The sequence below is a fragment of the Labeo rohita genome, chromosome 8 (assembly GCF_022985175.1).
Source record: "Labeo rohita strain BAU-BD-2019 chromosome 8, IGBB_LRoh.1.0, whole genome shotgun sequence".
Lineage (NCBI taxonomy): Eukaryota > Metazoa > Chordata > Actinopteri > Cypriniformes > Cyprinidae > Labeo > Labeo rohita.
Window position 1 is genome coordinate 15,930,639 of NC_066876.1, and position 27,052 is coordinate 15,957,690.

The 27,052-nt window shown below is 34.7% G+C and overlaps 2 protein-coding genes across 2 annotated transcripts; both read right to left on the reverse strand.

Moving 5' to 3' along the window:
* Positions 1 to 1,074: 1,074 nt before the first annotated feature.
* Positions 1,075 to 22,568, reverse strand: upb1 (ureidopropionase, beta). The gene is made up of 10 exons (XM_051117156.1): positions 22,219 to 22,568; positions 18,098 to 18,269; positions 17,850 to 17,937; positions 15,613 to 15,707; positions 12,131 to 12,292; positions 7,239 to 7,408; positions 7,078 to 7,159; positions 6,504 to 6,546; positions 3,252 to 3,406; positions 1,075 to 1,430 (listed from the first exon to the last, which is right to left on the reverse strand). Exons 1-10 carry the CDS (start codon positions 22,320 to 22,322, stop codon positions 1,347 to 1,349), a joined length of 1,155 nt encoding a protein of 384 aa, XP_050973113.1. The 5' UTR covers positions 22,323 to 22,568; the 3' UTR covers positions 1,075 to 1,346.
* A 356-nt stretch (positions 22,569 to 22,924) lies between these two features.
* LOC127169648 (uncharacterized protein C22orf15) lies at positions 22,925 to 26,204 on the reverse strand. Its single transcript, XM_051117159.1, has 5 exons — positions 26,105 to 26,204; positions 25,464 to 25,550; positions 24,809 to 24,931; positions 24,644 to 24,715; positions 22,925 to 23,455 (listed from the first exon to the last, which is right to left on the reverse strand). The coding sequence occupies exons 1-5, from the start codon at positions 26,127 to 26,129 to the stop codon at positions 23,319 to 23,321; spliced, it is 444 nt and encodes a 147-aa protein (XP_050973116.1). The 5' UTR covers positions 26,130 to 26,204; the 3' UTR covers positions 22,925 to 23,318.
* Positions 26,205 to 27,052: the final 848 nt, after the last annotated feature.

Below are 27,052 nucleotides of genomic sequence, written 5' to 3' on the forward strand. Positions count from 1 at the left end.
TTTTTGCCAACAGGAACCAGCGCTGCTGGCCAATAGCAGGTAGTATGTGTCACCTCTGGCTATGGTCTTCATTAGAGCTATAGCATCGCACAAAACAGTACTATGGTGCTACATCGGCCACAGAATGAAATATTCACACAGAAAGGAAAGGGAAATGCTATGTATATGTTACTCATCATTATTGTGATGTGGACTTATATTTTTATCAACAGCTCATATGATTTATATAGTCCCTGCCACTGTAATATGTGGTGAAGGTTTGTACATAATGTTTTTCATTCATGTAAAGATATTTTGTGTTTGTTCAGGATAACCTTACAAAATCATGGGGTTGTGTTGATTTTTCATTTTATTTTTTCATGGAAGCCACTTAATTAATAATATAGTGAAAGATTTTAATTATTCTAAAAGAGGGCTGTTTTTAAAAACTCAGGTAAGATTTGATAAATCCAGCATGTTAAATTATATCCCGCTGTCGGGAGGAAAAAAGTTTTATAGGTGCAATATGTGTGGATTGACTTCTCCAGTGGTTTCCTCAAGAACAAAATCAGCTGGATGTCTGTCATAACCTCATGTAGAGTAGCAAGAGAGGGTTTGGCTGCTTTGTGGGCAACTGAACGGTGAAGCTTAACCACTCAAAGCACTAGTGCAGTATTACACCTGTTTCTGTGTAGATTTTACGTTATGTTGTTCAATTCTCATGATTATATCGTGTTGCCGTAATTCATAGTATCTACACTCTGTTAATTCCTCCAGAGAGAATATGAACACTAGGATTAGAGGTTAGAGTTTTACCGTTTAAAATGATCTGAACACAGTGTTGTGAACGCTTTGCTGTTTGCTATCTTGTAAACACACTACGTCTGCTCAGTGGTTTAAATGGATCAACAGTCGATGACTTGTGAAATAGTGGCTGACAAATGAAATGCTTGCACTATGGTGTTCCACCAGCCATAATTATGTTATTTAATCTTTGATCATTCAGGTTACTTTGTTTTTTTCTTTGATTTTTAAGACATCAGGTGTCCGATTACATCAGCTTCTGCTTGTTTTTTTTTTTTTTAAAAATGCAAGGAATGTTAATATGGTGAACTTTATTTTTATGAAATATATAGTTGGATTTCAGAAATGAATAAAGGTTGGATTTGTATTTTCATCAAATGCATCCTTCCATTATTGACCTTAAAAATAAACTCATAAATTATTCTGTGAAATTCAAGTAGAGGTACAAGGACTTATCCCTAGTACATAATGTGGTTCTCCTGCATCTGCAGAGTTTGGCTTTCAGCTGAAAGTGCGGAACGGTTCCTCTCAAGGGCTTTTGGCACTCATTTTTCCTGATAAGCTCACTCCTTAACAATGTTGGGTTCAAAGTCATGTTGAACAGCTTTTTTGAGCTCCTCTGCATACATTTCATACCGCCCAGTCATCTACGGAGAGATTCACACATGTGAATGGCACACAGATGCTTGCAGAGACAAACCTTATTCAGTATTTATAGGACGTGAACAGTTCTACAGTGACCTTTGTTATTAGTTCACTTCCAGAATGAAAATTTCCTGATCATTTACTCACCCCCATGTCATCCAAGATGTTCATGTCTTTTTTTTCTTTCTCCAGTCGAAAATAAATTTTTCTCCATATAATGGACTTGAATGGGGATCAATGGATTGAAAGTCTAAATTGTAGGGATGTGATGAGTAATCATATATCCCCGCAAAACATTTTGCAGTGTTTAGATCTGGATTCAAACACCCACGCAAACTTATTTTTGAATGACAACGATTTAGCTGTTCATGCTCCACTGAAGCTTACGATGTGAAACAGGTGTTAAAAACATTCAAGTCTGCATTCTTGCTGCTGCTGATCCAGAGCAACACAAACAGAGTCTTTTTAATCACATTATAATCATTATTTCTGTGTTACAGACATTCAAATAACAGAAGTCCTGGGATAAAAGTTTTAAAGAGTTACATTCAAGCTGTTTTAAGGCATGAAAAAATATTTACACAAGAAAAAATTACTTTCACAAGAAAAAAACATTTAAATATGTCATTTTGATGATCAAAGATCAGTTCTACGGGACTTTTTGACTACAGGGGGACTTGAGCACTTTTATGTATTGTATCGCTTATCCTCCTCCGCCAGGAGGTGGCGACAACTGCCTCTTTAAAAAAAAGTGTGTCATTGAATCATTCATTCAGGAGATTCCAATAGTCAAACAAGTCTTAATGAATTGAGACACTGACTCCTTCAATTTTGTTTAAATTAATATATGTTTTTAAAAGACTTAAGCAATGACTATTTTGTCAGAATTATTATTTAACACTTATTTTGTTTTAGTTTTCTAACCTTTTTTTCACCAGAATCAGTCAATTTATTAAAAACAACTGGGATTCTCAATTTATCCAGAATCGTGAAGCTCCTGTTTAAATGTTTATTACCGCATATAATTTATTAAAATGGAAGTTTAATTTCATAAAGTTCAAAATGCACCTACATTTTTTGTTTGCATTTTGTCTTTTTCAGTTGAATAAAATACTATTTTCCCTATGTATTCATCATTGAGGATTTCTTTTAAAAAGTTTAAAAATCTTGTCTCGTCTCGTTCTCATGAACCCAGTCTCGTGTCTCGTCTCGTGGGGTAAGTGTCTCGTCACACCCCTACTAAATTGCAGTTTCGATGCAGCTTCAAAGGACTCTAATCCAGCCAAGGAATAATTGTACAACAAATGCTGATCTCTGCATCTCTTCACTCATTACTTAATCACGTTAGAAAGGTCACGCACGGTTAGTTCTTTGTCTGTGTACTTCGGATAAAAAAAGGCAGGGTAGGGCGAAAAACTCCATCTTATTTTCTTCTCCAACTTCAAAATTGTCTGACTTCATGACTTTTGTGGTAAAGTGCATTTGATTTTCTTTGCACATTTGCTTTGTAAAGACCAGGTTGGTACTTCCACCTACCACGTTTTGCTAGATAAGACTCTTATTCCTTGACTGGGATGGTGTAGAGCCCTTTAAAGCTGCACTGAAAATTTAATTTGGACCTTTAATCCGTTGGCCACTATATGGAGAAAAATCCTGAAATGTTTTTCTTAACAACCTTCATTTCTTGTCAACTGAAGAAAGAACGACATGACATCTTGGATGAAACGGGTGAGTAAATTATCAGGAATTTTTTTTTCTGGAAGTGAACTAATCCTTTAAGGAATATAGCATAATTGAGCATAATTTTTTTTTATTCATCCCACCTTAAAGTTCCATTTGTCTGCGACTTGGCGATTTAGGTTCAAGTCTATTTCTGCCACCAGCAGGCCATCGCGGGTTCTGGATAGTCCTGGGGTTCTGCTGCCGTCAGGTGCAGCTACGTAACTGGAGCCATAAAAGTGGCCAAAGTCATTGTGGGCTAAGGATGAAACAAACAAGAAATATAATAACATAATAAATGCACACTACTGTTTGGAAGCTTGTGGACTGTTAGTATATTTAAAAAAAGTCTCTTATGGGCACCACAACTGCATTTATTAGTTGAAAAATACAGTAAAATGGTAAAATGTTATAATATTATAATTTAAAAGAGCTGTTTTAAATTAACTAATTTATTCCTTAGACACAAAGCTGAATTTTCAGCATCGTTACTCCAGTCTTCAGTGTCACATGATCCTTCAGAAATCATTCTAATATGCTGATTTGCTACGCAATAAACATTTTTTCAGCAAACATTATATGTCTTTTCTGACACTCTTGATCAATTGAATGTGTTCTTAATGTGCTCTTAATACTTTTGTTTATTAACTACTTTGTACTTTATTACTTTTGTTTATTACAAATCAACATTTTGTGCCTGCCATAATTTATATTTTGTTAGTTTGAACATTTTTTCTGTTCGTTTTTTTCTTTCTTTACAACCCAACCACATAGCATTTTTAAACAGTATTTATACATGTCCCAACAGGGTTGCAAAACATGTACACCTCATCGAAAATGAATTGGAAAACTAAAACCTCATATAATATCTAGTTTCATCCCCTGAGGCTTTAGTTCAACATTTTCTGAAGGTTGAGCACCTCATTGCACTGATCATTTGTAAGAAAAGTAGAAAAAAAAAAAAAGGTTTAGACCACATTTTATACCTTATTCATGGACAAATGCCCCTCATATATGTTTGTGGCTTATGCTCTGTGTGACCCTGGTCATGTTACACAGAGACTGCACATGTAAAAGAGCAAAGCGGGATTTTGTGTTCAGGTTGAAGGCTTATGCAACAGTAATGAGGGCTGAAAGCGAGAACAGAGCCTGACGGACCAGAGCTTTAGGAACACGACACCTTTGAACAAGCTCCCTTGTCCTCAGCCCGCCACCGATACAGATACTAGATTGACAGACAGATACGCTGATCCTTTATTCGCTGACACAGAGACACTAAGCTCTGGGAAAGAGACAGGTGGACTATACAAACAGGAATGATCTTTAGGTTTTGACCCACATTTAATTTTTAGGCCGAGAGTGCCATCTGCTGTATGAATGACTTATGAGAAATGTCTCTAATACACTCAGACCTAATGAATTTTAGATTCATTGTAAATTTCACCTTTAATTTTCTTGGCTTAACCAATGGTATGAGTTTGAGGGGCGGGGCTATCTGTTTGCTTAACCAATGAAAGACAAGGAATCCTATTATGTACTCACTATTTATGATTTTTCCCCCTTAATTACATATTTAATTAAAACTACAGTAAAAACAGTAAAATTGTGAAATATTATTGCAATTTCTGTATTTTTTTGTTTGACTATAATGTATTAAATATAAAATGTAATTTACTCCGGGATGGCATAGCAGAATTTTCAGCAGCCATTACTTTAGCCATTAGTGTCACATGATCCTTCATTATCATTCTATTAAGCTGATTTGGTTCTTAAGAAAATTTTTTATCATTACCAGTGTTGAAAACAGAAAAATGCTTAACATTTTTTGTGAAATCTGTGATATATGTTTTTCTGGATTCTTGGATGAACAGAAAGCAATTATTTGTAACAGAAATATTTTGTAATATTATAAATGTCTTTACTGTCAGTTTGACCAATTTAATGCATAATTGTGAAATAAAAGTATTAATTTCTTTAAAAATAAATCTTACTGACCCCAAACTTATACAGTTGAGGTCAAAAGTTTACATACACCTTGCAGAATCTGCAAAATGTTCATTATTTTACCAAATATAGACGGATCATACAAAATGCATGTTATGTTTTTATTTAGTACTGAGCTGAATAAGATATTTAACATAAAAAAAGTTTACATATAGTCCACAAGAGTAAATAGAAGTTGAATTTATTAAAATAAGAGTTCAACAGTGTACATACACTTGATTCTTAAAACTGTGTTGTTACCTGAATGATCCACAGCTGTTTTTGTGTGTGTGTGTGTGTGTTTTTAGTGATGGTTGTTCATGAGTCCCTTGTTTGTCCTGAACAGTTAAACTGCCTGCTACTTTTCAGAAAAATCCTTCAGGTCGCACAAATTCTTTGTTTTTTCACCATTTTTGTGTATTTGAACCCTTTCCAACAATTACTGTATGATTTTGAGATCCATCTTTCACACTGCGGACAACTGAGGGACTCATATGCAACTATTACAAAAGGTTCAAATGCTCACTGATGCTTCAGAAGGAGAAACAATGCATTAAGAATTTTCTTTTTGAATTTGAAAATGAGGGTCAATTTTTTTTTACCTTCTGGGAAACATGCAAGTATCTTCTGTAGCTTCTGAAGGGCAGTACTAAGTAAAAAAAATATGATATTTAGACAAAATAAGAAAAATGCACACATTTATTCTGTTCAAAAGTGGCTCTTAATGCATTTCCTTCTGAAGCATCAGTGAGTGTTTGAATCTTCTGTAATAGTTGCATATGAGTCCCTCAGTTGTCCTCAGTGTGAAAAGATGGATCTGACAATCTTACAGTCATTGTTGGAAAGTGTTCAAATACACAAAAATGCTGAAAAACCAAAGAATTTGTGAGAGACCTGATGGATTTTTCTGAATAAAAAGCGGGCAATTTAACTGTTCAGAACAAACAATTCATGAACAACTAAACAAAAAACAAAAACAAAACAAAAAAAACAGGATCATTTAGGTAACAACAGTATTAAGAATTAAGTGTATATGTAAACTTTTGAACGGGGTCATTTTTATAAATTCAACAATTATTTTTTCTTGTGGACTAAATGTAAGTGTCTTTTATATGAAATGTCTTATTCAGGTCAGTACTAAACAAAAATAACATAGCATTTTATATGGTCCCTCTTATTTTGGTAAAATAATTAACATTTTGCAGATTCTGCAAGGTGTATGTAAACTTTTTACCTTAACTGTGTATATATATTAGTGTGTGTGTATGTATATATATAAAAGGCCCTTTTAGACTCTGAAACAAAGTCACAAACAAAAGAACACAAGTATGTACACAAATATACACACATGGTCACAATAAATGGATAAATACCTTTCTTTCCATCACCAGATGTGAACTCATTCTTGAAATACTCCTGAAAAAGACAGATCTATATCAAGACCCAGAAATCAGCAGTAGATGGCAGCAGAAAACACATATCTGAAGGTCCAGTGCTTTCATATGTGAGGCACATGGGCGCTGCATAAAAGACTGTCGAAATAACTCCCATTTAAGTCAATTTGAAGATAATTGGTTTACTGTGTCTAACTCTGAGAATAAAAGTCATCCCTCTAAGACATTATAACCACTAACAGAGACCAGACTCCACAGAGCCACAGAAAAAAAAGCAAGCGCTCAACTTGTTTTTTCATCTTTTGCTTATAATCCTGTTTAAATTATTAGCATGTGCTTATCTAATCATATTAGTTCATACATATAGTTTACTTTAGTTGTGGTTGTGATGTTATCACAGTATAAACAGTGCATAGTTAAAGCAAACAAGACATTTCCTGAGAACCTCTGAGTATGTTTTAGACTCAAGAGCGTCTATCAGATAATTTACTAGATCTTTAAGAATGCTGAGGGAATTTTTTGTCACAGTTAATATACAACAGGTGGCACACACCGTTCCCACACGGTTGATGGCACAGGTGAAGCAGTGGTTTGCGATGGCAGCATTTCTAGCCTCAATTGGCCACATTGGTTCACTGTAACACAAAACCAGCATCAGGTTGATGGAATACGGGCTCTGCGTTATTCCCACAAGACAACGGCACAATACGATACCTGAGCAATCCAACTGTGGCCGAAGGGTTAAAGATGATCTCAGCTCCATGTATGCTGTACATTAACCAGTTGAGAGGATGGTGTCGGCCGTAGCAGATGTTAACAGCAATCTTTCCAAACTGTGTCTGGAATACACGATGGCCGGTGTTTCCCTCCATGTAATATGTTGACTGGAAAAGGACACAGTTAAATTTTTAATGAAGTTTTAGTTCAATTTAATTTTAGCTTTTCATATCAAAACAATTAGTGTTTAAAGTAAAAATTATATCCAAAATGGCCTTTCAAGATGAGTTGATTGGAAGTACGTAGCATTACATCACTTTTACCAGTGGATCCTCTGCAGTGAATGGGTGCCATCAGAATGAGAGTCCCAACACAAGTAATCCACACAAATTCAGTCCATCAATGAATGCCTCATGAAGCGAAAAGTTGCATGTTCAAAAGTAACATAGATCATTAAAGAGTTTTAACTGTAAATCATCTTGTATTTTGGCCTAAAGCAACGGTTTGAAGTTAAACATTTTTTTCCTTTGCTTTTTTGCTTCACAAGATGTTAATTGATGGACTGGAGCTGTGTGGGTTAACAGTGTAGTACTGTGATGTTTCCATCAGCGGTTTGGACTCACATTCTGACGGCACCCATTCACTGCAGAGGATCTATTGATGAGCAAGTGATGTAATGTTAAAATTCTCCAAATCTGTTCCAATGATGAAACAAACTCATTTACATCTTGGATGACCTGAGTGTGAGTACATTTTCTGCAAATTTTCATTGTTAAGGTGTCATCGGATGCCCATTTTCCACAAGTTGATATGATTCTTTAGGGTCTTAATGAAAAGTCTATAATATACTTTGGTTAAAAATTCTCAATGATTGTGCAAAACAACACCATTTTACCATTTAAAATCAGCTCTGCAAAAATCAACCCATTCTGATGGATTGCTCCTTTAAATGCAAATGAGCTCTGCTCGCCCTGCCCCTCTCTTCTCTCTGTGGAGTGACGAGCTGTGCACGGAAAGATTGTTTACATTAGCCGCATTTAACCACGAATGTTGCTATATACTCACTTCTGCTGTAGGCGAAGCTGGATCACGAATGATTCGTGCGAACATAGACGCATTTACGTAGATCAGGAGGCGCATTCCCTTCACAAACAAATGTAATCCACTGCATGTCGGATCCAGCAACACAACACCTCAATCGGAGATATTCTTGTCTAACTTACATCCCTGCTCCCACATCGAAACAGTGGAAGTCGGACTGTTACAGCTGGTCTGAGGTAAGAGCTCATGTCAATCAACTATCGTGGGAGCGGCCTCTGTCACCGACAGGCATCTGAGAACGGCTCGATTTGAAAAAGGGAATATTATTTTTACAGATTAATTAAAAAACACTGCATGGATTTTTATCATTATAGGGTAGATTTGTACATACACTGCCAACACACATTAATGTTCAAACAACATGAAAAAGTGAACTTTGCATCCGATGACCCCTTTAAATGAAATATTCCTTCCTCTACTACCATTCTTTATTGCAGTGCATGGATCACAAATCTGTGCACTCTAATAATAGATAGTAGTAGACATCTGGAATTTGGAATTTATGTTGCCATAAATTAAACAACACAGACCAGCATCATAAAAAATTCGGGGCAAGGCCACCCATAGTGGTTTGTATATAATGTCACATTTCGAAGACTTTTAAAGACCTTTCCACTACAGTGGACAACATGCATCAAAAGGTCCCACATACACCCATATTTGCCATATGAACAAATCTGCATGGAATATTGTATTAAGCAGAAATAAAGATAAGCCATGTTATGAAGAGGGTTCGCTAGATTATGTAGCAAACGGGCACTGATAACTGAGTGTTGCATGTGTGTCACAAAAGCTTTATTCTTTTGTTTACACAACAGATAGTTCTAGAATTTGATTGGCCAAGCAAGTGTTCAAAGTGTTGATGTAATCAGATTGTGATTGATATATCGCTGGTATAATATGATCAGCCTGTGCACTAGTGGTGGGGATATTTCTCATTTATTGAACTATTACGTCTTATTCATTGAACTCCTGTATAAAAGCGTCTTCACCAACAATTAGTCTGACCATGCTGAAAATAATATTTTATCAGAAAATGACTTACGCAAAGCCATTTTAATCTGCTTTCTGTGGCTGATAGGACATTTTTCCAAATAGTTGAACTTTTGCAACTAGACCATTTATATTTGAATTAAAACTATCAGTGTAAAGTGAGAATTGCCAATGTTTTTATACAGTTGAGGTCAGAAGTTTACATCCCCTTTCAGAATCTGCAAAATGTTAATTATTTTACCAAAATAAGAGGGATCATACGAAATGCATGTTATTGTTTATTTAGTAATGACTTGAATAGGATATTTCAAATAAAATTTGTTAACATATAGTCCACAAGAGAAAAAAATAGTTGAATTTATAAAAATAGATAAACCTGTTTAGAGGTTTACATACACTTGATTCTTAATATGGTGTTGTTACCTGAATGATCCACAGCTGTGTTTTTTTGTTTAGTGATAGTTGTTCATGAGTCCCTTGTTTATCCTGAACAGTTAAACTGCCCACTGTTCTTCAGAAAAATCTTTTGAGTCCCACAAATTCTTTGGTTTTTCAGCATTTTTGTGTATCTGAACCCTTTCCAACAATGACTGTATGATTTTGAGATTCATCTTTTCACACTGATGCAACTATTACAGAAGGTTCAAACGCTCACTGATGCTCCAGAAGGAAACACAATGCATTAAGAGCCAGGGGGTGAAAACATTTGAACAGAATGAAGATGTGTACATTTTTCTTATTTTCCCTAAATATCATATTTTTTCATATTTTAGTACCGCATTTCAGAAGCTACAGAAGATACTTGCATGTTTTCCAGAGGACAAAATAAGGTAAATCTACCCTGATCTTTAAATTCAAAAAGTTTTCACCCCCCGGCTCTTTATGCATGGTTTTTCCTTCTAAAGCATCAGTGAGTGTTTGAACCTTCTGTAATAGTTGCATGAGTCTCTCAGTTGTCCTCAGTGTGAAAAGATGGATCTCAAAATCATACAGTCATTGTTGGAAAAGGTTCAAATACAGAAAAAATGCTGAAAAACCAAACAATTTGTGGGACCAGAAAGATTTTTCTGAAGAACAGCAGGCAACTGTTCAGGACAAACCAGGGACTCATGAACAACTATCACTATCTGTGCTCTGATATTTTAGATTGTGGCCACAGTTTGTGATGTTACTTTAAATTCATGGGTGATGCAAGTGATGCATGCATGGAAATTTATGCAGGGCTAAGCTGGATTCTCAGAAGAGTTTCTCTGTAAACCTTTTCCGACACTAATGTTTATCAGCATAGACAGCAGCAAAATTATCCTTAAGTTTTCTGAAAACAACAGAATTGAGCCATCGCTGCCATCTGGTTTCTGCAGGTACACTCAAGCTTGTGTTCCAGGAAAAGAGAGTAGGCCACATTTCCTGAATTGAGCATTATCACAGTGTGGAAAGGATCAACATGAAACTGATAAACAGCACAGCAGGGGAGAAATCAACTACTTTCAACCACTTAAACTGCCCACAAACCATGTAATGCAGATACACACACACAAACTCGTTTCATCTGAAAAATAGTGACAAATGACACCCAACATGTTGGAACAAACGTCCTAAAACAAGAATTTCTATAGTGGTAGCAATTAACAACTTTTCAGTTACCCAATAAGATATAGACATTTCCATTTGGCAGCGCAAAATACTGCTAAATACTGAAAATATAAATAACGTTTTACAATTCTGAAACATGTAAAATAATGCATTGTTACAACCTAAAATGAATGAGACATATTTCATTTCTGCACTCTTTCTAGGTCACTATTCAAATAAATAATTATGTGACTTTGCACAGACGGTCAGATGTTCCTTTTTCCATTGGAGCAGAAGATGCTCCAAATCATTTTCAAGAAAGCATTATATTCAGGTTTTACACAAACTTGTGGAGTTCATGCAGCTTAAGTCCTGCTGTCATTCAAGAAAAAGTACATTCTGATATTCACAGACATTTTAATATAATACATTAGGGGTCCTAAGTTTGTAATAATTTTTTTCTTTTTTTGGTAACACTTTACTAGGTTCATTAGTTAACATCAGTTAACTACATTTGTTAACATGAACTAAAAATGAACAATACTTCTAAAACATTTATTAATCTTAATAATAATGTTAATTTTAGCATTGTTTAATCACAAGTTGTGTTTGTTACCATCAGTTAACGCACTGCGAACTAACATGAACAATGAACGACTGTATTTTTATTAACTAACGTTAACAAATATGAATAAATAGTGTGATAAATGTATTGTTCATTGTTCATTTATGTTAGTTAATACATTAATGTTAACAAACGACACTTTATTGTAAATTGTTACAGTTTTTTATGTTTTTAAAAGACGTCTCGTGCTCACTAAATTGCATTTATATGATGAAAAATACAGTAAAATAGTAATATTGTGAAACATTATTCTTTTCTATTTGAATATATTTTAAAATGTAATCTATTTGTGTTACATCATGTGACAATGAAGACTGGAATAATAGCTGCTGAAAATTCAGCTTTGCCATCACAGGAATAAACACAATATTACTGTTTTTTACTGTTATTTCTGTATTATTAATCATACAGCATTTAACTAATGGTCTCAGACATTTTTGGAACGCACTGTATTAATATTTAATTTACAGCTTAATTGACTCATGTTATCTTTATGTAAATAAGTGATGACACTATAAATCTAAATACAGAGTGTCACTGTAGCTGTGTTCTTTCACACTGACAGTTGTTTGACTGTTACGCAGAGGGTGACACTGACCTCGTTGAAGTCTCCCACACGGGGAATGTGATTCTTCCGTGATTTGCCTAGAACATTGCCATTATTGGACACCACCACTGCAGTGTTCCACAACGTTCCACCGTGGATCTCATCTCTCTCCAAAATGGGAGACACCACCACCATGTTGTATTTTTTGGCCAGCTACAAAATGAAAATCAAGCACAAATGGTATTAGCATTAGAAGCAATGACTGCAGAAAGAAGAACATAACAGAAGAACCACACCTGAGCTAACTTTGCATTGCTGTAAAAAGGCCAAATTATCTAATCTAATATTATCTAATAATTTAAGAGACTTATTGACCTTGACACACAGTGATGATGAGGGTTTAATATCATTTATTTTGCATGCTGCCCGTGCTGAGTAACCGGCAAAATACAGAAAGTGGCGCATTTCACGTACGAGAATCCACGAAATGCACTATTAAGCTGTTTTCCAAGGCAGCATGATATATTAAACCCATTTTAAAAAATTTATAATAAAGTATAATGCTATTGTGAATTCACAAATGCTATGGCTCAATTAAATAAATAAATATGTTCATCTCATGGCGGCTCCGATCATCATTAAATGCTGCTCCGCACAAACTGTTATGTTTTACATGTGTGGAGCATCTCAAACTCCATCTCTGCTTGTTGTTGTGAGGTTGGGTTTATTTTAACGTTCATCTAGGAATGGAATTTTATCAGATTTGTAAGGAAAATCATTTATAAACTTACACAAACACAGGAGAATACGTAAGTATCTTTTTCAATATGCTAACTGTTCATCCCAATTTCAAAATATAAGCTCAAACCCTCACGTTTACACGTTTTGATGTCGATGTATTCAAGAAATTACAGTGGCTGGAGCATTTCTGTCGTAAAAAAAAAAAGGGCAGATATTAAAGATTAAGTGGATATTTGCATTAAATGTTGTTGAGTCAATATTAAACAATGATTAGATGGCGCAGTAAAGTGTAAAAACAATTGTCAGGTCATTGGTGCCCGCTGCAGGCATTTGATATAACACATAATGTACATTAGCTCTATTGTTTATAATGCATTATGAAATTAAAACAGTTTTGTTCAGTAAAACCATGTAATTACTTGCTTTTGATACTTTATTGGAACTAATTATTATTTCCTTATTGCACTTATATTTTATTACATTCTCTTGAACAGACTTGAAAATTATGTTGGCATTAGTGGTAGTGCATTGGCATGGTTCAAATCATACTTATCTGACTGCCATCAATTCGTGGCAGTAAATGAAGAGGTATCATATCGGTCACAAGTGCAGTATGGAGTACCGCAAGGTTCAGTACTAGGGCCATTACTTTTTACGCTTTACATGTTACCCTTGGGAGATATCATCAGGAAATATGGTGTTAGCTTCCACTGTTATGCTGATACTCAGCTCTATATTTCTTTGCGGCCCGGTGAAACATACCAATTTGATAAACTAACGGATTGTGTAGTTGAGTTAAAAAACTGGATGACAAGTAATTTCTTACTGCTAAATTCTGAAAAAACAGAGGTGTTAATTATTGGACCTAAAACCTCTGTGTGTAAAAACCTAAAACACTGTCTAATACTTGATGACTGTTCTGTCAATTCTTTGTCATCAGTTAGGAACCTAGGTGTGCTATTTGATGGCAATCTTTCCTTCGAAAACCACATCTCTAGTATTTGCAAAACTGCATTTTTCCATCACAAAAATATATCTAAATTACGATATATGCTCTCAGTGTCAAATGCTGAAACATTAATTCATGCGTTTATGACCTCAAAGTTAGATTATTGTAATGCTTTATTGGGTGGTTGTTCTGCTCGCTTAATAAACAAACTCCAGCTGGTCCAAAACGCAGCAGCTAGAGTTCTTACTAGAACCAGAAAGTATGACCATATTAGCCCGGTTCTGTCATCACTGCACTGGCTCCCTATTAAACAAGGTGTAGATTTTAAAATCTTGCTAATTACTTATAAAGCCCTGAATGGTTTAGCTCCTCAGTACCTGAGCGAGCTCTTATCACATTATAGTCCCTCACGTCCGCTGCGTTCTCAAAACTCTGGCAACTTGATAATACCTAGAATATCAAAATCAACCGCGGGCAGCAGATCTTTTTCTTATTTAGCACCCAAACTCTGGAACAATCTACCCAACACTGTTCGGGACGCAGACACACTCTGTCAGTTTAAATCTAGATTAAAGACCCATCTCTTTAACCTTGCTTACACATAACACATCAACATATTTCTATAATTCAAATCTGTTGAAGGATTGCTAGGCTGCATTAATTAGGTCAACCGGAACCGGGAACACTTCCCATAACACCCGATGTACTCAGTGCATCGTCAGAAGAATGTAATCTACGTTAATATTAGTCTGTTTCTTTCTTATTCCGAGGTCACCTTAACCACCAGATCCAGTCCATATTTAGATCAGATGGTCACTGCAGTCCCCCGGATCCAGTCCGTACCCAGGCCAGACGGTGGATCAGCACCTAGAGAGCACCTAAAGATTCTGGCAATCTACTTAATGTAGTTTTTTTTTAAGATTATTTTTTTTTATTCTTCATTATGATATCAGGAAAGTTGCATGTCCATGACATTTTTATAAAAAAAAAAACAAAATGACTCCCTAAGCTGTAAGAGTTCTGTTATATATTTAATATTAATTTTCATCATACAATATTTTTTTATATACTTTATGTTATTATGCTTGATATTTAATATTATAATTTTATGATATCAGGAGATTTGCTTCACCCTGACATTTTTATTTCTCCAAAAATGTCTAAATGAATTTTATTATATAAATATTTTATTATATAAAAAAACCTAAAAACTGCATTTTTAATGTATTTTGAATAAATTAATATTGAATAATTGTTTTCATTTTTGTGTAATGTCTAGTGGTCTTGAAGAATTTGCATGATGAAAAAAAATACACTAAACAGGAAAGAGCACAAAAAAACTACTTAAATAAATAATACAGCACTTATTGGTTCTAGAAATTTAATTTTAGGATATATTCTCGAAAGCATAGATGCGGCTCCTCTGTAAACAGTCAAAGGCCGCGTAGTTCAGTTCAGTGTCAGAAGATTCCAGAGTTACGTGCCGCAGTGCTCATCGGCCTGTGGTCACTATGTCCCCATCCCCTCTGTGGGCTTAACCTCCTGCGACTTCCATTAACAAATCACCAGCCTCAAAACAGCTGCGCAGCACTACACCAGTTAAAACAAACATGCCCCATATTTATTAAAAAAAAAAAAAAAAAAAAAAAAAAAAACTCCCTTTGCAATGGGCACAAGGGAATACAATAGTTCAGTCCGTGCTAATGGAAACACAGCCTCGTGTTGCGTTTGAGAAGTGAACAAATAATCAATTAGCGGACCGAGGTTAAATATTTGACTATGTAACTTGACATGATCATTTATAGAGAAGGATGATCAGGACATCCATTTATTTATCTCTTACCTGAATACAAAAGCGTGTGGTGAGCCCATCCTCGGCTGATTCTGCAAACTCTGTCCAGGGATCCCTCTCTCGCGTACAAAATGCAAAAGGCATTGCTATGGAGGACACAGGAAAAAAAACAATGCTTCATGTTTTCCCTGAAAGCATTTACTATTACCAGAACTGATTTTTATTTATGAGAGTTCAAACTATCGGAATTGACTCTCCTTGGTGTGCAATAAAACTTTGTTTTGCTTGCTAAGAGGGAGGACGAGGAGTACAGTGAATAAGTTTATGGTCTTATTTTTCATTAGCAGTTGTTGTTTTGTTTAGAGCAGGATGAAATGATCAATTGTTTACACAGCATTTTTAAAGGACTACTATCAAAGCAAACACGCTTCATAGACTTGCATGGAGACAGGAAATCAGAGCCCAGGAGTCAAAGGTTTTACGTGGGGTGGTGGTAACGGGGTTCAAGCCTGGGCAAAGGGACCTGTTGAGGCCCAGAGGGACTGAATGACCTTTGGGATGCCTGGAGAGTTTATAATTGGAGCATGAGACTCCCTTTCATCAGCTTGCATCCCTACAGCCCACCACAGCCAAAACAAACAGACAAACTGCGAGCGCAGCTGAAACTTCGTCACTACGGTCCTGCTGCGCTCTGCTGATGTAAACCAGATTCTGCTGATGTCTTCACGGGCACGTTACGTCACTGAAGGCCAAGATGTTCTACATAAACTCATAAATAAGCCCAGTAATTTCTTTGAGGACAACAGGAAATGGTTATAGAGAGCCGTGGAATAAAAAAATGCTTTATCATTCCTCAAACTATTTTTAAAATAGTTTTAAATTAATTGATAAATATGTTACATGTAGATTTTAGTCATGTTATATATTGATTGATAGACTCATAATTACACTACAGGACTTTTGAAGTGAACTGCAAAAAAACTGAAAGATAAATAATCATTAATTACTTAAGATTAAACATTAATTTGTTCACAAATGGTTATATATTATATATATTATATATGTAACCATTTATATAATACTACATATATATACACATTACCAGACAAAAGAATTTGAACAGTAAGATTTTTAATGTTTTTTTTAAAGAAGTCTCTTCTGCTCACCAAGCCTGTATTTATTTAATCCAAAGTACAGCAAAAACAGCAAAGTTTTTAAATATTTTTACTATTTAAAATAACTGTTTTCTTTTTGAATATATTTTAAAATGTAATTTATTCCTGTGATTTCAAAGCTGATTTTTTAGCATCATTACTCCAGTCACATGATCCTTCAGAAATCATTCTAGTATTCTGATTTGCTGCTCAGAAAACATTTATTATTATTATTATTTTTGAAAACAGCTGAGCAGAATTTTTTCAGGTTTCTTTGATGAATAAAAAGTTCAGAAGAACAGCATTTATCTAAGATATAAAACTTTTGTAACATTATAAATGTCTTTATCATGACTTCTGATAAATTTAAAGCATCCTTCTTAATAAAAGTATTAACTTCTATAATTCACCCACAAACACAAAAAAAATACAAGTAAAATAAAAAGAAATTATACTGACTCCAAGCTTTTAAATGGCATAGTGTATAAGGTTACAAAAGCTTTTTATTTCAGATAAATGCTGATCTTTGGATCTTTCTATTCATCAAAGAATCCTACTCAAATGTTTTAAATATTGATGATAATAATAAATGTTTCTTGAACAGCAAATCAGCATATTAGAATTATTTCTGAAGGCTCATGTGACACTGAAGACTGGAGTAATGATGCTGAAAATGTAGCTTTGACACAGGAATAGATCACATTTGTAAATATATTTAGATAGAAAGCAGTTATTTTAAATAGTACAGATATTTCACAATATTACTGATTTTGCTGTATTTTGGATCAAATAAATGCAGGCTTGGTGAGCAGAAGAGAATTTTTAAAAAAGTATTAAAAATCTTTTGACTGGTATATATCAAACCTATAAACATATACATATTTTTTGTCAACAATGAATTTTGTGCAATTTTTTATTTGTTAATATTGTTCAAAATTGTGATCTGAATAATTAAAACATCCCACAACAAGAAGTTTGGCTAAAATAGAAAAATACAAATATATTTAACAAATAAGTTGCTATATACTTAATATGACACCAGAGATCTGTATACATTCTTGCTGCAGTCAGACAGTAGTGAATTCAGTGGAAAGAGAGTTAGATACATGCATGTGTGTGTTTTTGTGTACTCACTCCAGGCTTCCTGGAAGCACACGATATTGACCCCACACGTGGCCGCCACCTCTACCATCTCCCCCACACGCTTGTGCAGAGCTGTGATCTTTGAAAGCAAAATGAGAATACTGAGCCAAGAGTGTGACAAATTCAAATGAACATTAAATATATTAAATTTGTTTTGCCATGTATAAGTACATATGAGCCTGTAAGAGACAAAATGTGCCACCTGGCTATTATTTGCACTGTGTACTTCTTTCTCTCACCTGTTCAAACACAGGAGCATCAGTGGGCAGGACTATCTTGTTCTGAATGAGTCCCACACGGACAGTTCTGGGCTGTCTGAGCTGTTCTGGAGAAGCCTCAAACACATAACCCTTCAGATCAAAATCTTGCTCCACTGCAGCATCTATTGCACTCTGGGGAAGGTCCAGCTTCCTGAAATGCATGTATTAAAATTTCAAAATGACATACGCTCAATGACGTCTATGATCAAACAAATAAGAGCAGGAATGAATGTAATGGTCAAAGATACATTTGTTTCTCAGTTCATGAAGAATGCATGAAGAATGTACACACAACCTATTTCCATTACCAGCAGTGTTAACCTTGTGAAAATTAACCAAAGATTTATTATAATAAAATGAGGCCAAAGTTCTGCTCATGGGCCGACTGTCCGGGTAGTAACTATGGTTTAACATTAGGGATAGGCGGATCGATCCTGAAATATCGATACTTTCAATACTGACATTGTATCGAATGGATTGATCCTCACATAAAAATATCGATTCTAAAGTGCATTTTTAACCATTCATTTTATTTATTTAACAAGAAGTTTGGTGCATAAAATAACCCTATAAGAGGAACAACAGACTATTAAAGAATTATTGTGTAGGATAGAACTATTTCTCCTGCTCATCGGAACACAAACAAATGCTGTAAGACAGAACCAATCAATCACAGATAGTGTTTGCTGCTGACGCTTCATTCAACATTGATAATAATCAGAAATGATGTTTCTTCCTCTTGTTCTCATGGCACTGAAATAATAAAGCATTATTTAAAAAAAAAGGATGTTTCTTGAGTAGCAAAGTATATTAGAATGATTTCTGAAGGATCATGTGACACTCAAGACTGGAATAATGATGTTGAAAATTCAGCTTTGGTCACAGATACTTTTTAAATTACATTTTTCAAAATATATTAAAATAGAAAATAGTTATTTTAATTGTTCATTTTCCCAATCTTGCTGTTTTTACTGCAGCTTTTTACACACCAAGGTACACCTTTGTACCTTATCTACCCTTAATGTGTGTGTACCTGTATGGTAGTAGTATGCTCCCTGGCTTTTAGGGGTAAAGAAAGGTGCATCTTTGAGGTTACTGCCCAGTAAAGAGCTAAAATACAAAATTTTAGTACATGTTATTTCTGACAGTGTTATCAGTGTTAAAAAAAAAACAAAAAAAAAAAACACTTATGAAATGTTTAAAACACATGACTTTCAAATATAATGTTAAGTAAGTATAATTACTGATTTTATTCTTTTAATAATTTAAAAGATCAGTTTAGTTCGGTAGAGATCGGTATTGATATCGACGATACTTGGCTTGAAAATATCGGATCAAAAATAAAATAGGAGGTATCACCCATCCCTATTTAACATTGGATTATGGATTAACATTTAAATAACCACAGTTTTACTAAAAAAAATACCATGGTTATATTATAGTTAGTGTAGTTAATTTGTGGTGTTTTTTTGTAGTAAAACCATGGTTAACGTTTGTAAGTTAAGATTTTAAACTACAGTTGCAATCAAAATTATTCAACCCCCCCAGAGACGATATGAATTTACAAATACAAGCTTTTGTGAAGATCCAGGACTTTATAAAAATTGCATCTCTAACAGATTACTGGTATATTAAAAGTGATAATGTCAATATATAATGTAATGTCTTTGAGTTTTTGATTTTTTTAATAAAACAGGTATGTCATAATAATTCAAACCCTGTTCAACATTGCTGTTTTTTAGTCAGTTATTTTTATGTTGGGGAACAAAATTGTCTTAAAACACAATTAAGCCTTTAGAAACTCTATTAAAAAAACAGAATAAGCTTGAGCTGTTACACATACATACAGTTAGTCCAGTTAGCTGAAGTTGAGTAGCAAAATGGTAAAATCAACAGAGCTCTCACAAAAGCTATAGAGAAGAAATAGTTTTATTATATTATAAAGTCTAATGCTGTGTGAAGATTTCCAAGACATTTAAAAGTTGCTTTAGTTTAAAGTGTGTTGTACCAGAAAACCTGGTGGTGTTGAACAAAAAAGCACAATGTCATAAAATGTTTGATTAGAGTAACTGAGAAAAACCTGCAGTGTACAGCCAAATACTTGCAAGATGACCCAACAAAAGGAGGAAAAACATTTCAATGCAGAGTATAAGATGAACACAAGACAAGTATGGCGTTCATGTTGAGGCATCTTGCCGAATACCACTCTTGCCCAAGAAGAACAAAAAGACAGACTTGAACATCCTAAAATTCATCTGGATAGACCTGCGTGCGGAGTTCTGGAAGAATGATTTATGGAGTGATGTAACCAATCTGGAACGTTTTAGACCTGTGGATCAGCAGTATGTCTGGTGCAAAAAAGGCAAAACTTATTAGCAGAAGAACACCATCTCATCAAACATTGAGGTGGATCAGTCAAGTTATGGGGTTGTTTTACTTTAGCAGGAAGTGGAAAACATGACTGTATGAAGGACATCCTGGATTCTTTGAAGTATCAGGCCATTTTGGCAAGAATTGTGATGCCTTTGATGCAAAGACTGAAGCTGATGATCAGTGGACTTTCTTGCAGGACAGCCATCCCAAAGTATACATCCAAATCTACTTACGCTTGGTTCAGGGATCAGTCATAAAATGTTTTTGAGTGGCCTGTTCAGTCTCCAGATTTAATTCTCATTGAAAATATTTGGTTGAATTTGAAAAAAGCAGTGGCAATGTGAAAACCAAAGATTATCAGTGATCTGAGAGCTTTTTCAGGCGAGGAATGGACCAAGATTGCAGTAGAAAGGTGACAGAAGCTTCTAAGCACTTCCAAACAGCGTTTATTGGTGGTTTTAAGGAATAAAAGATTCTGCACCAGATTTTACTTTTGGGGGTTGAATAATTTTGAACATGAATGTTTAGAGCCAGTTTAATTTTCTTTCATTAGTCATCAACTTACGTTCTCAAAATTACTCAGATGTGTATGAATAAACTTTCTCTACTAGTGTACTGATGGCTTTGTTGAATTGTTTTCACAAAATTTTGTTCTCTGCAGCAAAATGTCTTGCAGGTCAAGGGGGTTGAATAATTTCGATTGCAACTGTATGTGTGACCCTGGACCACAAAACCAATTGAGATTTATACATCAAGCAGAATGAACAAGCTTTCCATTGATGTGTGGTTTGTTGGGACAGGGCAATATTTAACAGAGATACAACTATTTGAAAATCTGGCATCTGAGGGTGCAAAAAAATCTAAATATTGAGAAAAGCGCCTTTAAAGTCGTCCAAATGAAGTTCTTAGCAATGCATTTTACTAATTAAAAATTAAGTTAGGATATATTTACGGTAAGAAATATCTTCATGGAACATGATCTTTACTTAACATCAGAAGTAAAATCGATAATTTCGCCCCATACAATGTTTTGTTAGCTACTGCCACAAATATACCAGTGCTGCTTATGACTAGTTTTGTGGTTCAGGCCACATATTTCTCTGATGTTGTTTATTTTGAAGTGTTTTTAGGATTTACTAAGTATATCTGAGGCAAGTATTCCAAGTTTTGGATAAAACATTTTCTAAATAAATTAGCAAAACCAAAACGTTTTACAAATAACTTACACGATGTGAAAAATAAGAATTTATTTGCTGAACTGACACATTTTAAGTTGTTACGTAATGTCCAACGTTAAATGTCATGTTTTGTTTTTGAACATAATGCGAAAATGAAACCAAGGGAAAGGTTACAGATTCCAGTCCCAGTTTCTGTTTATAGGACATCGAATGATATCGTCATATAAAATCAAGTTCACATTGTTGACATCAATGAAATTCCCAGAGACCCTTTGCTGGCCAAAGTCCACCATAAATCATTTACTCAGATTCGACCTAGATGTAGTTAACGAAAATAAACTTCTTGTGTAAGACCTACCTTACATTTAGACAAATGCTAACCGTTTGAGCCTGATAATTCCCTTTCAGATTTACCTAGCTTCGTTATAAAGCACATAAAATTAAAGCTAGCCGTCATTTGTGAGTGTACCGTGTGTCTCCAGTCATAACTGAGATCTGGGATTTGTAGTCTTTGTCTAGTCTAGTAGTGAACCCGCGTTCGTGACTTACTTGAGCTCTTTTCCGTACAGGAGTCTTCTGACCTCTCTGCGTTCAGCCTCAGGTACATATGTGTCCAGAATCTTCTCTAGCGACTCGAAGTCTGTCTCAGACATTTTGAGCTGCCGTCTTCGTGTTCAGTTCGCTGAGAGACTGAATTCACCTCTCTTCACATTACTATTTAACTAGCACATGTCCAGCTCTACCTCTGCAGCTCTTATGCAATCTGCTCACGACAGAGGGTCCAAGTGACCCCTACATGATTTGGTGTTAGCTTTCATGTATTAGCAAGTCAAGACAGAACACCTTTCAGACCAGAAGTGTTACCTGTAGGCGTTTGTAGTTGAAGGCATTTCTGCGACTGTTGAAGTAGCCACACCACGTGACCATTTAGATTGAACCTAGAAATGCTGGAAAAGAAATGGTAGTTAGAGCATAAAGGTTTTTTTTTTCTAAACATAAAGACATTTTCTGATCATTCAATTGAACCTAATCTCTTTATATTTAATTTAATGTTAGTATGTTTAATTTGTATCGCATCAAAATGTTACATTCAATATATTGCGTATACAGTTTGGGACCAGTAGTGATTTATTTTAATAAATGCATAATTAAAAAAAAAAAAAAAAAATTTCATAAATGCATTTAATAAATTAAATAAATGAATGCATTTATAAATTCATTTATTTATCATTTTTTAATTAAATTCATTTTTTATTTGCCTAAGTTAAATCAGTGATATTGTGAAACATTTAATATATATTTTAAAATGTAATTTACTCCTCCAGTCTTTAAGTTCTGAGTGTCACATGATCCTTCAGAAATCATTCCAATATGTTGATTTGGTATTCAAGAAACCTTTAATAATATCAACGTTGAAAACATATTTTTGTGAGTTTACAATTTTTTTTTTTGTAACATAAATATCTCTGCTGTCACTTTTGATCAATTTATTGCATCATACTGACCACAAACTTTTGAATGATTGTGTATATACACAAAATGTATTGTTCATACTGATTTATATGATATAAAGGAGTCATACAATGAATTTTATAAATAAAATATTTATAACATTGTTCAAAGAACACAGGGAAAGAGCAAGGAAGTCTTTAGCTCCGAGGTGTTGTGATAGCTTTCTTAAAGTTGATAGCAGCTTTGATGCGGCTTTGACTGACTCCTCCCCTTTTGGATGCCCCACCCCTTTTATCTCTCTCCTTTGAAGGATTTGACAGTTTTCTCAGAATCTCTAAATTTAGCAGAAAGAAAGACTACATTAAATAGAGAACCAACAACTACAGATATTGTGTGCAGTATCCATAACAAAAATCGTATTAATTCCTGCTGATTAGTAAACATAAAAATGTAATTTTAATTAAATTTGTGGGAAAATCCTTTTAAAGAACAATACAATGAAAAGAAGCAGCAAGCAGAGTTTTTTTTTAAAGTGGTCATGACATGAGAAATCAAATTTGTTTTGCTCTTTTGGCATATAAGAGGTCTTTGTATTAAAACATCCTGCAAGTTTCATAGCTTAAACTAATTTAATCAAGCTCGGATGTGAGAGGGCATGATGACGTGATGGAGGAATACACATTTGCATAATCACTGCCTCCAGAGCAAGACATCGACGAATAGTCATCTTCTCACCATAGGCCCCACCCACTGGTGTTCAGTCGCTTAATGGCTTGACTTTATTATGCTGAATGCGAGTGTCGCGTTGCATCAAAAGCAAATAGAAATTACAAATGCTGAGACTATCTTGTCTACGCTGTATACAGTATACAGATGTGCATGTCCACATGCTTGAGTCTGTCGTCAATAGGACAAATGGAGTGAAAGAACGTTCTCTTTGACGTGTTTAGTTTTAAACAGCTTGTTCACGTCTTTGTAGAGATATCAGAAGGATCCCGGTGTAAGGACCAAGTGGATCGTTTATTTTTAATGGCATCCCGGATCGTGTCTGAGTACTGTTCGGAGTATTTTGTTTTGTAAACGAGGCACAGTGTCATGGAGAGTTCACAAAGAAACGTTTGTTGAGAGATGAAGCGGAACTAGATCTGACTGCAGCTCCATCACAAACTGTAAGTAAATGGTTTTATAATTCTTCATCTGGAAATGACCGTTTTATTTTGATCATGTTGTCAAAGCACTCAAATGCAATAGTGAGGCGCCGGGGCATTTATACTGTTTCCTATGCAATGGCCTTAACCAATCAAAACATTGGCCGATTACTGTGGACCCGCCTCTTAAAACAGCTCATTTTAGACAGAGGGTCAGAATGAGGGTTGAAAATAATCATTTGGGTTTTTTTGTGCAAAAAATGTAATCATTCTAAGTAAACCTCAAGCAGCATTTTAAAATAGTAAAACAAACAAAAAAAAATGTCATGACCCCTTTAATAAATTATAAAATGAATGAAAAATAGAAGTATTGCCTGCTAGCTCAGGATAACTTGTCCCAAAGTCATACACTGCTGTATACTTTGCACCTTCGCGGCCTTCACCTCCTGCACAAGAGAACATACAAAGTTATTTTTACTGATTTTCCGTACAGTTATTGTGGTACCTGATGTGTTTGAAGTGGGTGAGGGCGAACTCACGTGACACACGTAATGGAATATAGCTCTCTCTCTCCTTCAGCAAACTACTGACGAGGTCGGTGCTTTGCGCTCTCTCTGCCAAGTTCACCAACTCTCCCATCCTGTCCATCAAGTCCAGAGTCTCTAAAGGGAACAGTTCTTTTTTTTTTTCGATTACCTGCACACCTTTAAATTAACAGTTAGCAAGTGTGTTGCTAATTTTTAGTGTTGCTTTGAGTTGAACAAACCCAAAACCCCCTTCACTATATATATTTTTAAAAAACCTCACATCTACACCCTTATTAAAAATAAGGGCTCTTTATTGGCATTGATGGTTCCATGAAGAACCTTAAACATCCATGGAACCTTTCAAATGCAGAAAAGGTTCTTTAAAATGGTGCATTTAAGAACTGACCACTGAAAGGTTCTTTGGTGAACCAAAAGTGATTCTTTTATGGCAGCACTGCAAAAACACCCCTTTGAGGCCTTTAATTTTAAGAGTGTAACAATCACTATGTGCACCTTAGCAATCAAGCAATGCCACAGTAAGAATTTACAATCCCCTAGCATCATGGTATGTTTTAGATAGGCGGAAACAACTTATATACTTCAAAAACTCAATTCATCTTTAATGTCAACGCATAGTTGACATAAACTGAAGCACACTTTAATTTACCTTGGGGATCCAGATTGCATTTCTCTTTTATACAGTGGATGAAGTTTATAATCTTGCAATTTAGGTTCAAAATCTCCTCTCTTCCCTCTGTAAGAAATATGTTTATATTTAGAAATATTCCAACCATAAAAGCAAAAGAATTTTGAATTATTTTATCAAATATGTGAATATATACCACTGTTTTAATTAATTAATTAATTAATTTTTAAATAAATTAAGACTGTTATTCAGCAAAGAAGCATGACAGTAAAGACATTTGTTACAAAAGATTTCTGTTTCAAATAAATGCTTTGCATTCCTCAAAGAGTCCAGAAGAAAATGTATCACAAGTAGCACAACTGTTTTCAACATTTATAATCAGAAAAAGTTCTTAAGCAGCAAATCAGCATATTAGAATGATTTCTGAAGGATCATGTGACACAGAAGACTGGCGTAATAATGCTAATAATTTAGCTTTGCATCACAGGAATAAATTTTAAAATATCTTAAAAATAGAAAATCATTATTTAAATAAAATTGTAATACTATTTTACAATAGTACTGCTAACTGCAGCCTTGGTGAGCATAAGAGACTTTCTTCATTAACTCACACACAAATGTATGTATGTAATAAGAATATATATAAATTATCTTGCACTTACCACCAAATATCACAGTAATGAACATCTCAGTCTTAAGATGTGAAGCTTTCAACTGCTAAAGTGCTTACTGTTTCAGCAGCCAGTGGTAATGAACGTGTCTGTTCACACAGTAGGAAAATAAAAGGCTGTTAAATGTTGTTGACGACAGCCATACCTAGAGACAAAGCCCTGGTTTATGAGGAATGCTGTAAAGTTCTACAGTACTGAATGTAATTGGCAGACTAGACCCAATGTAATCAGAATTTTATCCTGCTGTGCCACCACTGAACTATGGATGAACTCGCCACCTGGCCTAGAATCTGCATTACATAAACAGCACAATATTACCCGGCTACATTTTTCACTCACTACTCACTGTTTTTTTTTTCTGTCTCTCTCTCTGCAACCCCCTTGAAAAGAGAAGAGAGAATAGAGACTTTTTTTATGAAGCAGACCAGTCTGATTTGTCTCCATGGAGTTAGTACACAGACAGACAGGTTCTTTGATACTTTGAAGTACTTATCCGGGACATGTCTAGCTGAGTGGGGAACAGATCTATAGTGTTTTTCCCATGACTTTAACTTAACAGTAAGGGAACAGCACAAGTACGTCCCAGTTGTGGCTATTTCAGTATTAACTTGGGAAAAAAATTGCGCCATAAGAAATGAGTCTTGAAGGACTGAGAGGTTAGCGAACTTCATTCATTTAAATGTCTGGTGCAGTTTTGTCCCTGTACTTTAAACCGCATGAATGGAAGTGAATTTATGTATAGCATACATGCCTTCACATAAAGCTATTTATAACAAAAGATTTTTTATTTCATATAAATGCTGTTATTTTTAATATTCCGTTCATCAAAGAATCCATTTTTTTCATGGTTTCCACAAAAATATTAGGCTGCAAAACTGTTTAAGAAATGATAATCATAAATGTTTCTTAAGCAGCAAATCAGAATATTAGAATGATTTC